Raw genomic sequence first — 20,238 nt, 5'->3', positions numbered from 1 at the left:
ATATTAATATATACATTGTACAGTTCAGAAGTATTTACTGTATTTGTATGTTCAGGTCAGTAAAATTCTGTTTATTAAAATTTGTTTAACCTTACCCAAAAGGAGTATGCATTATTTTTTCTCCATAATATTGTATTGTCCATACCATTTTTGTGGATGTTTGTGTGTTTAAGTTGCCTAATTATCTGTAGCAAAAGGGCAAAAACTGCTAAAACAAAAATACTAAGAAATACTTGAGTACTTCTTACTCACTTTCCCTTCATCTCTCGGGCTATCGCTTAGATGCACAACAGGCCCAGGGTGAATCTTCGTTGATCTGCAAATCAAAATTGAAACTAGAAAAAGCAACTACAATTTATTTTTATTTTGTAGAACTAGCAGATAATTTTAGAGGAAATCAACTAAGAAGCCATGGTGACTATTACATAATGAAACTGAATATGATCCTACTTTCAGTGAGAAAATAGGAAATATGCTCATTAAAATTATTAGAGAGTAGGAAGAGAGAAATAGCATCCAGGAAGAGAGTATACCTATTTCAGCCTACTTGATGAGGAACTAATGAACGGTCCACTAATATAACTTTTTAATGAATTTTATACCCATTTAATTTTCATATTTAGTTAAGCTTGCTAAACAGAATGATGTGTAGTACTTTGTTAAACACCTTACTAAAGACACAGTCTACAGAATTCTAAGTATTAAGAAAACTAGCCAATAAAAATGGATAAAATTAGCATATTTTTGTTCACAGAACATATTTTAATAATCTGCTGTGGAATTGTCCTACATATTAATATTAAATAATTTCTATCAATCTTAAACTTTTGTTTTTCACAACTGCCTGTTGTAGAGGACTGGACCAAAATAGGAATTAAGTGAAACTAAATTCTCATGTGTTCATTGGTGTTTGCATAGGATTGTGCTGTTGAAACAGCCATGCATTTATACTTATGAATATTTCAATTTTATAAATGCTTAAAAAAATTAACTGGTGCCAAAAAGAATTCTATTACTACAATAAATGTTTTATAAAATAATGATCTTTTTAAGTTAGGAGAAAAGACTTCTTTAACAAGGGCTGATTCAGAGTTATGCACAATATATTCCTAAGCAACTTAACTTTTAAAAATTCACATACTTAAACAGTTCACATAGGCCCGGCACGTGTGCCACAAGTGGCATGCTGAGCCATATTTGCTGGCACGCCAGCAATCAGCTCAATCTTCCAGAGGGCTGGAGTAGGCTGTTTTCGCCTTCCCCAGGCTTCAGGAAAGCCTCCAAAGGCTGGGGAGGGCGAAAAACAGGCCCAACAGGCCAACTGGAAGTTCATTCCTGAAAAAAAGGCCCAACAAGCCAACCGGAAGTTCATTACTGAACTTCTGGTTGGCTCGTTGGGGCCATTTTTTGCCCTCCCCAGGGGTCAGGAAAGCCTCTGGAACCTGGGGAGGGGTCACGCGCGCATGCGTGGGGGATGTCGCACGTGCATGCGCAGATGGGTGGGGAGGATTGATTTGGTGCGGGCATGCACACACGCACGATAGAGAGCGCACACACAATTTTGACACGCCATAAGAAAAAGGTTCACCATCACTGACATAGGCAAAAAATGATTGTGGCTATGAATTAAGGGAGTTGGTCAAAAACAGCTGAAGGATGCCAAATTATAAAAGGCTGCTCTAAGCAAAAGTAAACCTAGAAAGAAGAGGGATTCCAATAAAGCAATTATCCAGGAATGAACAACCAAAATCTTTCATCTCAAATCTGTTTGATACTCATGCTCCTGCAGCTGTAAGCATCCACCAACAACCCTTTGAGGTGAGGTCAGCTAAGAGAGAGAGTGACTGGCCCAAAGGCGGCACTAGAACTAAGAGTCTCCTAGTTCCAAGCCTAGTTCCTCAACCACTAGGCCAAACGGCTAGCTGGCAGCCTCTGCTTGATGAATTTGGCGCAAGACAAAGGGTTGCAATTCTATCTATTTTTTTCTGTTTAACTTCATCACTTATTTCCCCCTATTTCAAATTACACCTCTTCCATCAGAATCACTCAGTGGCACTTGCACAGAGCTCAACAGGATTGGGCTCTAAGCATTATTACTAAAAGGGTAGGCAACCCAGTGTTGAACGAAAGGCAAGTCTTTTTCTGTGACCTTTGAAAAATGGCTTGTCTCATACACATATATAATGTAATGGGTTGTATTTTATTCAGTTATATACATGTGAATCTAAATTATATAGAATTATAATGTGTACCGTATTTAACACTGAGATAGTGTTCTTTTTCATCCCACCTTTTTAATTTATAACTCAAGGCAAGAAATGTACCTAATGCTCCTACCCTTCTATTTTCCCCACAACCACCACCCTGCAAGGTGGGTTGGGCTGAGAAAGAAGGACTAGGCATGACCCAGCAGTTTCATGCCTAGAAGAGGTCTTAAATTCATTGTCTCTTGATTTCTGGGCCAGCACCTTAAAATCTGACTGAACCAGCTAAATAACCCCTTTCTATGAGGGTAAACATGGCTGGCTGAGGAATTCTGGGAATACGATAGGAAGTCCACATATTGTGGAGGTTGAAAAACATGATCCTAGATATTGAGCTGAAAGCCTGCTCAGAGTGTACAAAGGCAAAAAAGAAATTTGCTTTAGAGAACAGCATGGACTTTTAGAGCTAATGATAAAGCATGAAAGTCCAATCCAAAGTGGCCCTGGTTGTTCTAAAGCCTGCCTGTTCAGCCGTTCAGATATTCTCTCCATCCAGCCTGGCAGCAGCTTCTACCACAGAATTTTGCTGTAGAACTTCTATCCTTCTTGAAAATAGGATAAAAAGGGCTAGGGTCCTCTCTTTAGATATACAAAGTAATCTATCAATACAAGTAAAGAGTGAATCCAACAGTTATTGCACAGAATCAATTCAGGAGGGATTAAATCTCTTCCTAGGGGCTTTTGAAATGTCTGTTGCCTAATTAGTTTGTATTTTTCTGAAACTGACTGGTAGCTAATGAGATATCTGGGGTAATGCAAACTTTTTCCATAGAGTGCTCTGAGAAATGGTTCTCCTAGATACTTGCAGGCTAGAGGAGCTTAGGAAGATGCTGCAAATCTCCATCAACATGACTTGCTCTTTAGCTCTTGCTGTTACAATTAATTGTTCCCAAGCAGCTTGCACAGCACGCTTTGCTTTGACTGCTCATAAGGATGATGATGCCTTCTCTGGATGATTAGCTTTAAATAAGGTGGGTACGCCCTATAAATGACACTGTGCTTGGCTTCTCTTCCTTTATTTTCCTACATACAAGTAATCCTGATCAGACTAATCCTTTAAACTATGGTGGCTAGCATTTTGTTGCTTAATGCAAAAAATAAAAAAAAGGTTACTCTCTCCTGGTTCCAGCCAAATCTGGCTCTTGTATTACCTTTTTTTGGCCAGCTAAATCTTTCACAATACAAAATCCTCTTCAGTAACAAACTTTTAGTAAATGGACAGAATTCAAAAGTTGAGTCCAGGATGCTGCTTGCATTTGTTGACTATCTTATACCAGACAGTTTGATTTCTCTATCTGTGAATATCCCTCTCTGCTGAATAAAGATCCATATTTTAATGGAAGCTGTTCATTGGAAGCTGATTCAATAACAAGCAACTATAAAAATCCATCAGTTGGTTTAAAAATTCCCAGGAGAAGGCATAATTCATAGTGCTTATTTTGGACCCAGACCAAAAAGTAATTTTTTTGGACTATCTAACAGGCTCCTTAAAACTAACTCCTATCTACTAACAGTTCCATTTTAAGGAAGGGATTTATTTTTGCATGTAAAAAGCTCCTGAAAAGTTGCATTAGGGCAGTGACATGCGGTGAGGTTTATGGCTGGTGAGGCAGTCCTCTCCCCCAACACCCTACTGACTAAAGCACTTTCTTTTGCCCGCCTGTGCTCGCGGCAGAGCTCAGGCGGGCTGCCGCGAGCTCAGGCGGGCGAAAGAAAGTGCTTTAGTCAGTGGGGTGTCGCGAGAGAGGAGAGAATGCCTGAGCATTGCATTTATTAAAGAAAAAAGAAAAAAAGGAGATTTGAAGGAAAAGAGGGAGCGTGGGGTGGGTGGGGCATCAGAAACGGAGAAAGAGAGGAGGAAGAGTGAGCGCGACGTTGCAGCTTTAAGCAGAATGACAGAGTTGAAGCCTCTAAAAAATGTGCCCTCTACTATGAGGCAGGAGAACTGCGTGCCTTAACTACCTCGGAATTTTTTAGGCTTTTAACCCTTGCTTAACTCTGCTCGAGTGCCTAAAAACTAGACACAGACTAGATGAGGCATGCAGTTCTCCTGCCTCATAGTAGAGGGCGCTTTTTAGAGGCTTTTTTAAATAGGCAGTCATTCACGGTGTGGCAGCAGCTAGCTAGCCTAACCTCAGCACTCGCCTTTTCCCGTTTACATTTTTTTTCCTTTTCATGATTGACAGTGGTGAGGCTGCGCCTCCCCTGACTGCACGCCACTGCATTAGGGCTAGGGGAAATAAATGTAAGGCTATGGGAACCAAATTTGAAGCTCATGTCTATAAGTGCACTTGAAGAGCTACATCCTTTATATTTTAAAGTTAAGAGCAGGAAATGCTTAACACAGGGAGTGGGCCGAACCTTTGAAGGATATGTGTGGGCTGCTCTATGTCACACTGTTTTTTTCTCCGAGACAAACACATGCAAGCCTGAACAGATGCCACTGAAGATAGAACTGTGTGGGGTAATTGCCTGAGTTCTCTCCAGAAATCTCCTTCAAATAATCTGGTCTTGAAATAATTGAATAATTAACACTAACTTCTTTCAGAAGACCCACACATTTGATCCCATACTTATGTGAAAGACAATCCTACAATTATAATCTGTGCCCATCACAGAATGAAGTTGAAAAGTGTAAAACAACTTTTCACATGATGGCTGTTTCTGTTCTGGGAAGTCATATCAAGTGCCCACGTGTGATACTAACAGGGCCTTCTTTTGAGAATAGAACTCTTCCAGCGTTTTTTAATGAGTTGGAGAGATAAACCAAATTATCATCAAATCTGAAGGAGATAGGAAATTGGATAGGCAAGCTAATAGTGTAAAATTTACCTCACAATCACATCAGCTTAAAAGTCTGCTTAGGCCTGGGTTGTCCTCTCAAAGAGGACAGAGCGAAGGGCATTCATGAATGTTATGGGATGAAACTGGAGTCTTAAGAATCTGAAAGGCTTAAGGACCTCTTTGGGCTATTTTTTTTAAATCCTCCCCCAAGTGCACAAATGAGGCTTTTGGCCTCACGCACTGGCGGATCTGTGAACAACAAAAGGGACAGACCACATGGAGCCTCCAAATAGCACTTTTGCAACTCCGTTCTAGGAGATTGGAATGCCATTGAGAATAATCTTCATAGGTTAGTGAAAATAATAAAATGAAATTTAATAGAGATAAATGCAAAGGTCTTCATAGAAGAAAAAGAAATCAGTAAAGCAAGTGGAAATTATTCCAGTCCAGTAATAGATCACAAGTTGAAATATTGTATGAATTAGCAGTACGTAGCAAAATTGTAGCAGTATGTAGCAAAATTGAATTCACCTATTTAGGAGAATGCAATATGTGAAATGCAATTTTGGGTTCATTCAGTAGAAGTAAACTTTCTAAATCATTGGAAGGAATAATTCTATCATATTTGGCATTGGTCATATCCCACCTCAAGTACTGTACCGTACTTAATTCTGCACATTTAAAAAAAAGATAGAGGTGGATTAAGTGGAAAAAATGCAACAAGGGATTGCAGATTAAATCCTAGGAATATAATTTGAGAACAGGATTTATGTAGCCTTCAGAACTATTGTCTTAGAAAAATAATATGAAAATAATATTTCAGTACCTGAGGGGCAAAAAAGTTGAAGAGTTGTTTTATAGGAAGAATTAGTTACAGATGAGAGATTAGGATACATAAAAAAAAGCCCACCTCTCTTCAGAAAAATCAAGAAAAACAGAGAGGGGAAAAATAATGCAGGATTGCAGAGCAAGTAGAACAGCTGGGAACACAAATGTACGCAACTAGATAGTAGATAAAGAAACAGAGCCTAACAAGGAAAAAAGCTAACATTTGGAGGTCATAGTAGTGGAAAAGCAAAGACCGAGAAGCAACAGAAAGAAATATAGTGGAGATCAGGATGCATTGTGGGCTGCATCTGACCATCTACTGGATCGTAGTCAACTTGGAAGCCAAACTTTTACTATTGCAGGTAAACAGTCTTTTCAATTTGACAGCAGACATATCTTATGACAGGCAGCTACTATTCTCAGTACCCTCTCTACAGCTTGATGGACTGGATAGCAGAGTTCCATGCTTATCATGATCAGTGATCTTGTGGTTCATCAGAGAAAATTATCTCACTACTGACTCACTCACTACATCTGGCATCTAATCATGCTCCAGAGCAGCAGTGAGTCATATGCACCCACTTCTCCCATATTAAATTTCCAGACATTTTAAGTTCTCCTAAAATCTGCTTCCTAAATGTGTTCTGCAGACTAAGATGGGCATCTTTATGTAGCTCAAGGGGTCTACATGAATAAGTAGCTTTTGTGATATCAAAAATTGTGAATGTAACTTGCAAGATTCCAAGGAAAGAAAGATAGTGGGACTAAAAACATTTGGTAGGCAACTACTGTCTTCTCACTTTGCAGCAGCAAGATTGGGACTGGGTTGTAGTACTTTGCTTTCAGTGGAATACATCGCTACAATGCAAAAAGTCAAAAACTGTAGTAAAAATCAGGTTGAGAATTACTAAGAACAGCACCACAGCATCTAACTGTATAGCTTAGAGCAGTGTTTCTCAACCTTGGTAACTTGAAGATGTCTGAACTTCTGGCTGGCCGGGGAATTCTGGGAGTTGAAGTCCGGACATCTTCAAGTTGCCAAGGTTGAGAAACACTGGCTTAGAGAATTTGGTTTTCATTTTACAGAATAGTAATAAAATGAACAATTAGTGAACAATTCAAAACTCACAGTTCTATTGCCTTGTTCCACATGATAACATATCCAGAAAGTATGAAGGATTCAATATTTACAATATGTGTATTTCCCTTCTCTGTTCCAACATACAGCCACTTGCTTTGGAAAGGGAGATGACAGAAAGTAATCCTGTGTTAGGAAAAAAGACAATCATATTATATAAAGCAATCAGTTTTTATTACAGACACAGACCAACAGTACAAATAAAAGCATTAAAAACAATAATAATGAAAAATAAACATAAAAACTGACAAAGTAATATATTATGATTCATGGTGAATTATTAGTGTGCAGTTAGAGTCTGTCTAATTTTGCATACAGCATAATAAAATTTGGCCACATTCAGAGAAACTACTTTGTACTGATCTGATAACAGTAGTTGTACATAAAAGAGATCAGTATTTATCGGATATTTTATTAGTTGAGGTATTATAAAGTGAGTCTATAAATGCTTATAGAAGATGCAGTATAAAGCCGTGAGCTTTAGTTTCCGCGGCTCCTTGTCTACGGGCACAATCTTAGCTCATGTTTTTTTTGTATCAGCCCTCCAAAACTGCTGTGGGAAGTGCATTGTGCCGTGCTAAGGTTAATACCTTTAAAATTTTTGGGACCGTTATTTGATATAGGTATCTCACTGCTTTAAAAGGGGAGATTTGATTGCTCAAATAAGCATTTGTGAACAGCTCAATCTTGTTGATTTTCAGATCTTTAATATGTTAAGTGCACTGTGCACACTCATATCCCATCATCAAAAGCACTTCTCTGGAGAAACCAAGATACTGGAGTTTTTATGAAATGGTCCTGAACGACACTGATTCAAAACTATCTCCTCTAAGGAGAGAACTCAAGCCTGAGGGGAAAATAATAGTTTTAATCAACGTGCTAAATTGTAAGCCCATGCACCAAGTTTAACTTTAGACAGTTCTGCCTCCCACCGTAGTACTACTTTTGGGACACTAGCCGAAATATGACTCTTATTAGGAATTTGGATGCACCTTTTCCAGAGGATGTAAAGAAGAGTAAGGTCACATCTGATCACCACAATCACATTATATAAATGTAGTAAAAACAACATATTGCATTTCTCATCTCAGATCATATGAAATAGTGGTTGTTAAACTATTAGTATGGGAAAAACATGTCATAGTTTTGAATTAAAGTCTATTCCTAAGGAGTGAACAAATATCAGCCTAAATTATTAGTGAAGGTTTCGAATCTTCATTGTCAGCAAACTATCCATGATCATTCAAGAATCAGTGCCTTCTGCATTAAAAGGTCACAATACAGAATAAGGACACCATTATGTAAAAAAAGATCCTACTCTCAGCGTAACTCCAATGTAACTCCACTATCATTCCCAATCACAAAATAAATATAACAACAACTGGGTTGTCTTGTAGCTGAGCTAATTTAATTGTTCAACATCTGGTATGATTTGTGCAGCATCTGCATATATAAACCAGACATATTGGTAAGAGCTCAAAATAGCCTTCTCTGAACACCACATATATCAGTGATTGCTATTTGTACATTGATAAAATTGAACAAAAAGGTAGGAACGTCTCTCTTTTGGAATAAGAACATATAACAGTGTTCTGTTATATATAACAGACAATACATTTTATCTCATATCTAGTGTCTCTCTCTGTGTGTGTGTATGTAATAAATGAAAGCTAAGATTCTCAGGACTATGTTTCTCTATAACATCAACAAACATTCAGCCCTTCTTCTATTTTTCCCCTTATTGGGAAGATTTGGCATTCTGACAGTGAGTTTTCATCCACATCTACCTTTTTTCTTTAGTTCCTTTCACCTTGCAATATTTTGGCCCCTAGGTGTAATTAATATGAAGGAGATAAGAGTATTTGTCCATTACTTTCCTAGACCAGACATGAAAGATTAGAGCTAGATCAAAATATTGGGCTGACAATCTATAGAATACCCAGTCTAGATATATTTGTACCAATATCACAAGTGTGTCTTATTTCAGTTCACTGCTGTTTTTTCATAGAATACAGAAGCTTTTGGTACAACAGGGATCCTTTTACCATAGTACAAGAGAGGACATTGACAGTGAGGGATTCATAGCACTCTACTTCAGTGCTAAGACACATTCCCAAAGAAGTAGGGAGCCTCATGCTCTCTGCAGGGGAAAAGATATATTTGCTGGCTATCTTCACATCACATGCATATTTGCATACGGCTCCTGGTCAATCACTGTAATCAAATGCTCTTCATTTCCTACAATCTACCGCTGCTCTCCTGGATGTTCAAGAGAAGATGCAACATTTCAGAAAATTGGAAGGTACCACTTTATCCTGCTGTGAGGTTGTCATACGTTTATTTAATTTCCTCATTCCATTAATCTAATCAGGGCTGGCACATTCCAGGTCCACATTTGTGATGGATATATATACATTGTATCCTTATGGTACTCTTCTGTGCTAATGCCAGTTTCACACTAATACAGTGCAAGAAAAACATGACCCGACCAAGACAATGCTGGCAAGAGATTTAGTCCAAGGTACTCCATTAGGTACTCCAGCCCTCCATTAGGTAATCCCCCTGTAGCCTCCAAATTTTCTGTTCCAGAAAAGCTCTTGCCAATGGCTTTCTTTTCTGTGCATACAGGTGTTAGATTAAATTAAATTAGATTAAATGTATATACCTAAAGAGAAAGCAGCATAATGCACAATAACCAACTCTAACGTCAGAGCTCTAAAGAAGCTTCTTGGATGAGATGCAAAATGTCTTCAATGAAAAAACAAAGTCCAGTTTCCTTTGGAAAAAAAGTATTTTGGGGACAGCCATGATCTAGATGACTGAGAATCTCCATAGACAACCAGCTTTAAAATGAATTTTCTTTTTTTCCCTAAGCTTTATCCTCAGGAATGTCTTTTGTAGAGGTAGAGTAGATATAACACTTGCCTGACATGACCCCGACGGAGCCTGAATCTGTATGGGAAGACAAGCTGGAACCTGAGCCAACAGAGATTGAGGGGGCAGCTTCATTGTCTTTGGAACAAAATGGGAGGGAGGAACAGAGGCAGGATGAACATGAGAGCATAGGCAAGGAGCAAGGATCACCCACTCCTGATCCAAGAGCTCAGAGAGTGGATAGAAGGCATGAACAGCGCAGACTGAGCAGGCTACTCGGGAGAAGAGTGCCCCGCCCATCTTCACAAGACACACTTGGGTAACGAGACTTAAGAAGACGCTGTGGGGTGAGGCATTTGTCGGGAACAAACACTGAGTTCCTGGAGTGTTGAGTGCCAACATTTGAACTTTCCAAGAGTCCTTACATTCCTTCTGGCATTCGGAACTAATTACCTGGATCTTTTGCTTCCTGAACTCCTTGATTTGCCCTGCTGGATTTGTTGCTGTGCAGCCCTGGTGTACATAGCACTGGGCTGGACTAATTGCAGCCAGAGGCTGCTTGAGGTGTGTGTGTGGGTTTGTTATCACTCTGCTCTGAGACTTCCAGAAACATGGGAGTGTTTGGGAAAATTTAGAGTAATAAAAGGGCGGTTTGAACTGCCAGCTGTTTGTGTTATCTCTGTGCTATGCCCCAGGTCATCACAGGTCTAGTTTGAAATCTAGGGAAAAAATCCATTTTTCTTTCTTCCCTTGAGTTATCTATCATTGGCAAGACTTCTTTTTCTTTTTATATGTCTACCAATGCACTGTTTCATCATTTTCATAGACATTTAAAATAGAAGAGTTTTGTGCCAATCTCTTAATCTTAATTCTAACTTTAATCTTCTAGAATATGGACATAGTTGGTATGGTTCTTTTTCCCCAAACTCAGATTTAAAAAAAACAAAAAACTGGAAGGATGATGGAATTAATTTTGGGGTGCTGAGTTAAAACTATCATTTCCTAGATAAATTAAACCCAAAAAATATTAAATTTTAGAATTATTTTAAAGTAGCCCTAAAAGGCATGAAAATTGAACTCAGAGAATATTATAACCTTTGCCTAGCATTAAAATAAATGAGACATCCAATCAGGCTTAATCAGCCACTCTCCACAGCATGGCATGGATGGGCACCTAGATCAGGCTCATAGAGATTATCTCAAGGTCTAAAGAAGAACCCTACACAAGAGCTGTTCTTTTCTTGACATGTGATGCTGAACGTAGAAGAATTTTGTAGGTTAATTCTGCACTTTGCATTGGGCCCAAACATCAACTGGGAATCAGGGGATGATTCAATAGGTGAAGTGGTCAAACTCACTTCCAGGTAAAATATCTTGCAGTAATCAAAACAAAATGTTATCGGGGCATGGGTGACTGAAACAAGACACTCCTTTTCCAATTAGTGTAACTGGTGATGCACAGCTTAGTTGAGAAAGGGTGCTTTATCGTATAGAAGGTGTTTGTCTTTTTAATGGAAATAATTAATCTAAAAGCACTATATGTTAATCCAGAACAGGTTGAGCATCATTCATCTAGATAAATAGACCACAGACTAATATAATCTTTTTTTCTAGACTGAACTTCAGCTTCTTGCCTTTCATCCCCTCTATCACTGTAGCCAAGAATGGTGAGTAAGCAATTTCAGTGGCTCATCTAAATTAGATAAAAAAGGCAGTTTTGTAAATTAATGATGTGGCAATATATATCCTGAATTGACCTCACTTGGCAACTTCTTATAACTATATACATGGGAGAAGGAAGGGGTAAGATAGCATTCTATAAGGCTTTGAACAGAAATTCTCAGCACTATATTTTCTAGATAGTAATTCAGGAATGATCTGAATACAGCAAAGCTCACCTGCCCAAAGATAGTATTTCCAGAAATTTATCATTGTAGATGGTATCAAGACTGGAACTGCTCTTTCTCATAGGAAAGGAATTATAACTTCTTAAATCCAGACAAGAGTTCAAAACATATATGCTTGGCTAAACTTCACCAAGAACCTTGTCCACATTTGTGAACTCAACCAGCTTACTCTACAAATCACTTGTATATGAGTCTAACCTTAAAGCTGTAGAAACTACAGTTCTGGAATGCATCTGCCTGCCTAAAGAAGGAAAAAAACGAATGAAGACAAATAAATGTGTTTCAGGATAATGTTGCAGGGTGCAATCTGGGTCAGTCACTGGGACCAGAGGTTTTGACTTCTGAGCTTTAAGACTCGTGCTAGAGCCCAGCATGAAAATAACAGCCATTTGGGGGGAGAAGCATTGGTTGCTGGGTCTAAGTCAAGGTTGTGATAGCTTGGGACCTTGTTAGCTTTGGAATGATTTGATGCAAGAGGAATCTGCCATCTACAGACCATATAGATCAGAATTGTAAAAAAATGTGGCCTCACCTCCTTGTCTGTGTGTGTATGTGTACGCACATATATCTGTGTTTACTATTTATTACATATTTTATGCTTTGTTCAATTCATATAGATGCCCATCTCATATGTGTAACTCTAAGTAGTTCACAACAATTAAAAACATCAGAAATGGTAAACAAATTCAACTAAAAACAACAAACATAAACCCATACTAAAGCCATTACTAAAAATTAAAAACTATATTTAAAAATAAAAAGCACAGACAACAGTTTCTCTCCTGAATTTATGTAAAATATTCTGACGACAAAGTTACTCTCTTGCACTCATTGCCTTACTGCTTATCAAATAATCAAGACAGGCAGGCTTGCCCAAGAAAATTAAATTATTAAATAAATAATTACATCATTAGATTAGTATTTATGAACTACGTTTTAAAATGCTGCTTTATATGCCGCTGAATTTGAGCTGCGATGAAAACTATTATTTGTGGGCTGCATTTTCTACTGTCAAATCACAACTATATTGACATTCAAAGCTGCACTAACTTTTCAGCAACATTAAAATTATTTCTACAATATAGAGCAAAAATTGGATTCAGAATAAATTAGGATGTCCTTCTGAAGGCTACACTTATCTATGCTATTGCTATAATACTATTAATCATACTTAAATCTGTCAAGGATGGCTTTGGACAAAGAATATGAAAAGTGGAAACTGGCTCATTCCATGCAAAATGCTTGGGCAGAACATTGCTTATTCTATTCTTTTTATTTTTTTATAGCCATTTTTTTAAAAAAATATTCTTTTACATAATATTTTAAGTATACATTCACATAATTGTTATTCTTCTTTACATTTGTCATTCTTATACATTTGTTATTCCATTTAATAGGTTATAATATACAATTTGGGTTGCTTTATTTACCATCCCTTCCGCCTGTTGTAACATCACCTTATTTTCTCTTTCTTTTCTCCCTCCCTCCCTTCTCTATTTTTTTCCTTCCTCCTCTCCTTCTCCTTCCTTCTTCCCTTGCCTCTCCCTTACTCCTACTCTTCCTCTTCCCCTTCCTACCCTCTCTCCTTCTCTTTCTCTCCCTTCCACCCTCCTCTCTTTACTTCTTTCTTCTTTCCCTCCTCTTCCTCTCATTCTCTCCTCCTCTCTCCCTTTCTTTTTCTGTTGTTATAGGTGTCTCTTTCAAATCTGTTTGTTTTCTTGGGATAGTATTTCCGCAAACCCAAATATAATTTAGTATCATTCCTTATTCCTTTACTAATCTATCCTAACTATGTTTTCCCCCTCTTTATATCTTGTTCTTGAATATAAACTTGTATATTTAACATTTTCTTTTCTGTTTCCCCCCGCTTCCCCCCTTTTTTTCCTTTAATAGTGCATCGTCTGGATTCTGTATCTTCTCCTTACTTTCTTTTCTAGCTTCCTTTCAGCAGCGAATCATAAAATCTTCACCATGTCTTGAAGTACTCCGATTCCTCTTTATCCTTTATTTTCATTGTCAACCTGTTCATCTCTGCATAATCTAGTATCTTTTTTTATTATCTCTTCATCTGTTGGTAACTTGTTTCATTTCCAATTCTGGGCAAATACAATTCTCGCTACTGTAGTTACATGTATAATCAAATAAGTATCCTCTTTCTTAAGTTTCTCTGGGATAATACCTAATAAAAATATCTCTGGTCTAAATTCTATTTCTTGTTGTAACATTTTGTTACAACAGAATGCCTATACTATTTGAAGATTTAAAAAATGTGAATTAGGACAGAGGCGAGGGTCCTTGGACTCATGGGCCCTTTATCCCTGGTTCATCTAGGACTAGCCCATATGCTGCTTAAGCTTACTTGCATAAATGTAATAAATAAGGTTTCAGCATTCCAAAAGTCAAATCAGATAAGTAGAGCGAAAAACATTTGGAGCCTTACCGTTCTCGGTTAAATTTCAGGGAATGAAGAATCGCTGGCCGTTTCTGTCTTAGATTCCATAAATGAAGCATGTCATCTGAACTTGCACTTATCAAAGCACCCTAACAAGAAAGAACCATAACAAGAAAGAAGCCTGGTTAAGGAAAGAGCGCAACTGGTGCACAACATGAAGATGTGCAAAGGCTCTCCTAGCCACAACTGCCACCTGATCCTCAAATAGGACTCACAAGTCCAGGAGAACCCCCAAGTTGCAGTGCTACCCCATCCAGAGTCAAAGATGACAAAGTCTCTGATACCGGATCCCCACATAGACAAACCCATTCAGCTTTGATCATGTGACATGGGGATGTTGCAATAGTCATAAGTGTGAGAAAGGTCAGAAGTCATTTTTTTCAGTCCTGTTGTAATTTCAAACAGAGTGTTGTAAATCGAGAACTATTTGCATTACTTTATAAGCAAGGTGGCGAACATGCCTCATACACCTGCCTCCTCTTTGTATTTTTCCAACAACAAGAACCCTGTGAGGATGGAAAGTCTGAGAAAGAGTGATTGGCCAAAAGTCATCTAGTTAGCTTTCATGCTTAAACTGTCAATTTGAAATCTGCAGACCAACTAATCAGATGCAGAAAATTTACCTTTGTTTAATTAGGGCATCTGTCGGAACCCTGACATGCTCATCAAAGAATCACTATATTCATTCTCCTTTGTCATATTATTTATTTCCCCATTTTATGTTAATTAATTCATGCTCTTTAAATTTTCTCCTCTTATATTCGAAGTTACATTTTTTGTAAGTCATGATGATCACAGATAGGCTCATATACGCTTTGCTCTGCTGCTCACCACAGTTTTGGTCAATCAAAGCTCTGAATGATTTTAATAAGACAGAGAAGAAATAGACTAATAGCTCTCATCATATTTATGTACATGCAGCATTCCCTTATTAAAAAACCCTCCAAGGATAATACTGATCAGTTGTAGCACATTTTAAGCAGAATGCCACAAGCTCATCTGAAGCCCAGTATTTCTCCCACTGATCTAGTGTCTCTAATTTAGATTCTAGATTGAAAGCCTAAATGCTATTAACTGTATTCCACCATCTAGGAGGCATATGTGGTATACTGATACACATTTAAGATATATTTATTGTGCATTTATTTAAAATTTCTGTTTATTATTTATGGAATTTATTTGCAGCCAATCTCATATCCGATGACTCTGGGTGACTTGCAGCAAAAAAAAAAAAAATGACAATGGAATTTCTATGGAAATAAAAGATCTATACTTGCCCATTATGAGCTATTCTGATTTTTAACCTAAATTTTGATAGCATTAGCTATTATTTATAAACTGTAAAAAGCCAAAGAAACAGACTTGTGTGAATAATAGGAAATCTAGATCAAGATTTCATTTTCATTAATACCTTTCTTACTTCAAAGCCTTATTTTCTGAGATACAGTGACTAAAACAATCCAATGTCATTTTAGCACAAATCTTATTAATGAAGCCTTACCTCGTTAATTAAAAATTGAAGCTGCAAAACAGCAGCACCACTTTCATGCTGACAATAGCAATCAACACCTGGCCTGCCCAATCTGTTAAGTACCATAGTCAAGGATCAGATTGCTTAGGTTGATTGTTGAAATAAGAGAAATACAGAATTAAAGCAGAATTAATCCTTGCTTTTACTAATTAAAAGCAGACTGTGAAAAAGTTTAGAGATTTCTAGAGTTTATTTTCATCCTAGATTATGAGTCCTAAGGATTCATACAGAGCAATTTATTCATCCTACCCCAATATTAGTAATAGTATTCCATTGAAAAAGTATATAGAAAATTTCTACAGACCTCTAGCTATACAATTTGAGATGAACACCCTTTGAATGGTGTGGGAGTAAGAATGGATTTCCAGACAAAAAATCGCAGACTACAGGAACCAGGAGCACTACTCAGGTGACCCTGAGGACACAGATAAACCTCCAAGTGCTTCATGGACCCTCTAAAAGGATGCAAATTACCAGCTGTCTGCAAGGAATATAAATCCTTCCATTCCCCACTATCTTGTCACAGCTGAAGAAGCTTCTTGGATGAGAAGCAAAATGTCTTCAAAAGAACAAGAAAGTCCAGGTGCCTCATGAAAAAGCACCTTTGGGACATTGAACAAGTAATACTATAGTTCTTAGAGCCACTGAGCATTCTTGATTCTTATTAGGCTGACTTTTCTGGAATACATTACTGCCCAGTGTTGGTATTTTTAAGTGTTTTGTATATCTCAGATGTTGACAACTAATTCAAAAGTTAGCCAAAAGAACTAGAACCCAAATTAAAGTCCAATTTCAGTTGGCACTTTCTAACTTGAATGAGAATAGTGTTTGGGAAGAATTATGGATGAAGGTGCTCTCTATATAATTGAAATAATCATCTAAATGAAATAATCAAATGTCTGGATATTGATAGCATCCCTCTGTTCCAAAGCAGGAAATGTAGCAAATACTAGAATGGATACAATTGTTTATGTGGATTATTTCCTGCTACTGTATAAAGCATGATAAAATAATCTCCCACTACTCATTCAAAATGCTTATTTCTTCCCCATTATTTGATATGTAATTATGGTCTTTTCCAGATACCATCTGTAGTTCTTGAATGCAGACTTCATCCTTCAGATATTCCACAATGGCTGAGACAAAACTAGTTCCAAAAGAAGATCACGTTATCTAGCCAAGTCCATAATTATGAAACAAAGTGAGGTCCAAGAACCAACACTAGGCACATAGGACCAGAAACAAACTTTGGTTTATACTGTCACAAAAAACAATAGCAAAGCATAGTTTAAAAATTATTCTGTATTTATCTGAATAAAGAGGAAATTAAACAAACTGATAGAACTGTAAAATGTAGTTGAAACTATCATACTGCCCAACAGCAAAGGATACATTCGTATTGCACCTCTTCTTGTTCCAACAGCCAGAATCTTTTGAACTGGGTCAAAAGCTAAAACGGTGGGCAGATATGGAAATCCATGACGAACTGTCTGCAACAGAAAATACAAATCTTAGTTGGGAAAAATAATTGTACCTCCTAGATATGTTTTCTATACTTCCTTAATTTCCTTAATTTAATTCCTAAAGCAAATAAAAAGCTGTGGGGCCACTCAGTGATTTAAAAAAAAATCAATTAAGTAAGCATATAGGTTTTAATGCACTGAGCAGATAAATTGTATGCATGCACATACATATTGCAAACTTTGAAATAAGACTAAATTTAAATTTTATTTTGAAGCATGAAGAATTTTCATGGAAAATTTTGGGTAGTAACAGTCTAGAACAGCCTGTTGACTACAAAAATGCAGCTCAAATCAGTGGGAAAAGGGAGAAAATATGCATTATAAGACAAACATTTTAAAAACTTTCCAGCATAAACGAATATTCAATGTGGAAAGAGATAATTACAGATTTTCTGAGGTTCACTGTACTATACTTGCTCACCAAATAATTAAGAACAAAGAAAAGCAAAAGAAAAGGCTATGCCCTCATTATTTCCAGAGTAGACTACTGTAATACACTCTAGACAGAGCCGCCCTTGAAGAGCATCCCCAAATTTCAGCTGGTGCAAAATGCAGTGACGTGGACAGTTGCATGTGCACATGTTACACCTCTGTTGTGCAAGCTGTATTGGTTGCCAGTTAGTTTGCAAGTCGGATTGAAGGTTCTGGTTTTGACCTTTAAAGCTCTTCTAGGCATGGGCCCAGGATATCTGAGGGACCTGATTACATCTGCTCATCCCATTAGGTCTGGCTGAAGAGGCATGCTTTGGGTTCCACTTGCAAAGAATTTCACTTGGTTTTAACACCAATTTTCTTCACTATCTTGTGGTTAATAATATTATGGATGTCTTTTAATTGTAGCTGTAGTTTACTTACTTTAATAATTTTTATTGTAAGCCACTTAAGATCACTTTACTATGATATAGATGGCTATATAAGTGTGATTAAACAAATAAATAAATCCAATATTTCAGACAGACTACAAGATCTGCAGCTATCTCTGCAGAAATTGCAGAGAGTTTAAAATATGACAGGAATCCATTTTAAGATTTTAACAACAAAATGATTACTTCATAACAGATTTATGAATGGAAGCTGAAATTAAACACCCAATATCATAACTTGTATGGAGACATAAAGAAAATCAGAATCTGAGAGCAAATTCCTGGTGTGTTTATTATTTCTACAGAAAGAGAAATCTTCTTGAAGATAGGTAATTTCTCGGGCTTCTCTAACATTTTAGAGATTCCCAACGTTAATCAAAGGCTACTGTGGAGGTAGACTGATACACCCTTCTTTCCCTATCCTTCCTTCTCCACATACTGTACTTCTGTTTCTCTTTTAACAAAAAAACCACCAGAGGGGTAATCTGAGCAAGTACATGGCAGAGAGCCATCTCCCATTTACAGAAATGTGGACTGTGAGTTAAGAAGGGCCATGGCTGGATAGGGTACGTACTACGTAGCCTTTCTTCCAATGATTTTTAAATCTTGCATATGCAAACCTGAGCAAGCCAACCATCCAGACTTCTGGACTGTATCAACAGAACAGATTTGTGGTTTCTGATGAAAAATCAAATTTATCATAGAACAATAAGATTCTTTGTGGCATTTGCTGAAAACGTCTAACAAATCAATCTCTCCTGAAACTGTTTTTCTCCCCCTTCAACTCCTTGATTTAATTGTCATATTCTGTAAGATCATATTTTTGAGTTTTTAAAAATAATGTTTAGTATAAGCATTTCCTTTATCTGTAGACGTTTCATAATAAAACATGGAATTATTTTATGAAATTCTTCATATCTTTCTGCATCAGAAAATGTACAATTCATTTGCAATAAGTAAACATCTCAATTTAGGTTTTTTTTTTTAAAAAACCCACATAATTTCTAATTAACAGGGACAGGGAAAAAATTGGCATAAGAAGCCATAGGAATGCAATAAAGTATTTTAAAGTACAAATGTTAAGGAAATCAATTCCACAGGTAGGCTGAAACTACTTTTATTGACTATAATACCAGACTCTTGCAAGTCTGACTGTGCATATTTCTTATATTTCCTTATAGTTCAGTGAATAAGTCTACTTGAGCTGCATCCAAAAATAATGTTTGAGCCCCCTTTTCCAAGATAATGATTCCTACATGTTTGTCAAGGTCCTTTTCATTATGCTTTAATACCAGATATGAATTCTATCTTCAGCTCAGATGTTAGAGGATAGGAAAGGTTCCTTGTGATTTTTCCCCTTTCTCAGGCGAGTGATTGAAGATACTATGCTGCCTTTTTTCTCCCATCGTCTATCAGAACCCAAGTGCCAGATGAGGCATTTGATTTTGTAACTGATGACAGGCTGTGTGCAGTGTCCTTAGAGAGCCCTCAAATCATTTTTTTTAATGTTACAGTGTTTGGGGAATTTTTAGTTTTTTTCCAAAGCATGCTCATTAAAAACCTTGATCCTCGATACAGAATGACAATGATTTCACACATACTTCCCCCCCCCCCCCAATTCTTGAAAGAGATTTAAAGGAACAATGTGACACTTGTACGCCTTTATAAGACTTTAAGCTCAATGATCTAAAAAGTGGGGTGGGGCAGAATAGCCAATCTACTATAGCAAAAAGAGAAAGTGTGATTTTCAGGATGAAAAAGGTTGGTTAGTTCTGTTGGCGTACAATGGGAAAGAGAGAGCACATTATAAGCAATGGAAACAAAGGAAGATTTCCTTTAAGCGTTTCAGTGAGAAATAAAACCTGTAGGAGCCATTCTTATGTCAAGATACTTATTATGATGTGGCACAATAGCTCTTCTACCCCTTCCATTTGTTATTTTGGACTGTTCTTTTCAACTGATGTATAAAATGTTTCATTTATGTTCTCAGTTACAACTGTTTATTTATATATTCTCGCAAGTTCTTCAGTGTTGCTAAACTGGACATTGGAAATTGCTAATTCTGCTTTAAACA

The 20,238-nt window shown here is 37.2% G+C and overlaps 1 protein-coding gene across 1 annotated transcript in view; it reads right to left on the bottom strand.

Annotated features, from left to right (window-relative positions):
* STXBP5L (syntaxin binding protein 5 like) overlaps positions 1 to 20,238 on the bottom strand; it is an 82,050-nt gene that overhangs the window by 59,289 nt on the left and 2,523 nt on the right. Inside the window, exons 2-6 of the mRNA XM_032214634.1 lie at positions 17,171 to 17,268; positions 15,749 to 15,830; positions 14,236 to 14,336; positions 7,006 to 7,140; positions 253 to 316 (exon numbers count right to left, since the gene is read on the bottom strand). Of these exons, the coding sequence (XP_032070525.1) occupies positions 253 to 316; positions 7,006 to 7,140; positions 14,236 to 14,336; positions 15,749 to 15,830; positions 17,171 to 17,268 (480 nt within the window). The remainder of the gene's footprint in view (positions 1 to 252; positions 317 to 7,005; positions 7,141 to 14,235; positions 14,337 to 15,748; positions 15,831 to 17,170; positions 17,269 to 20,238) is intronic.

The sequence above is a fragment of the Thamnophis elegans genome, chromosome 3 (genome assembly GCF_009769535.1).
Source record: "Thamnophis elegans isolate rThaEle1 chromosome 3, rThaEle1.pri, whole genome shotgun sequence".
Lineage (NCBI taxonomy): Eukaryota > Metazoa > Chordata > Lepidosauria > Squamata > Colubridae > Thamnophis > Thamnophis elegans.
The sequence above is the reverse complement of the archived record's forward strand: the minus strand, read 5'-3'. Positions and strand labels throughout refer to the sequence as shown.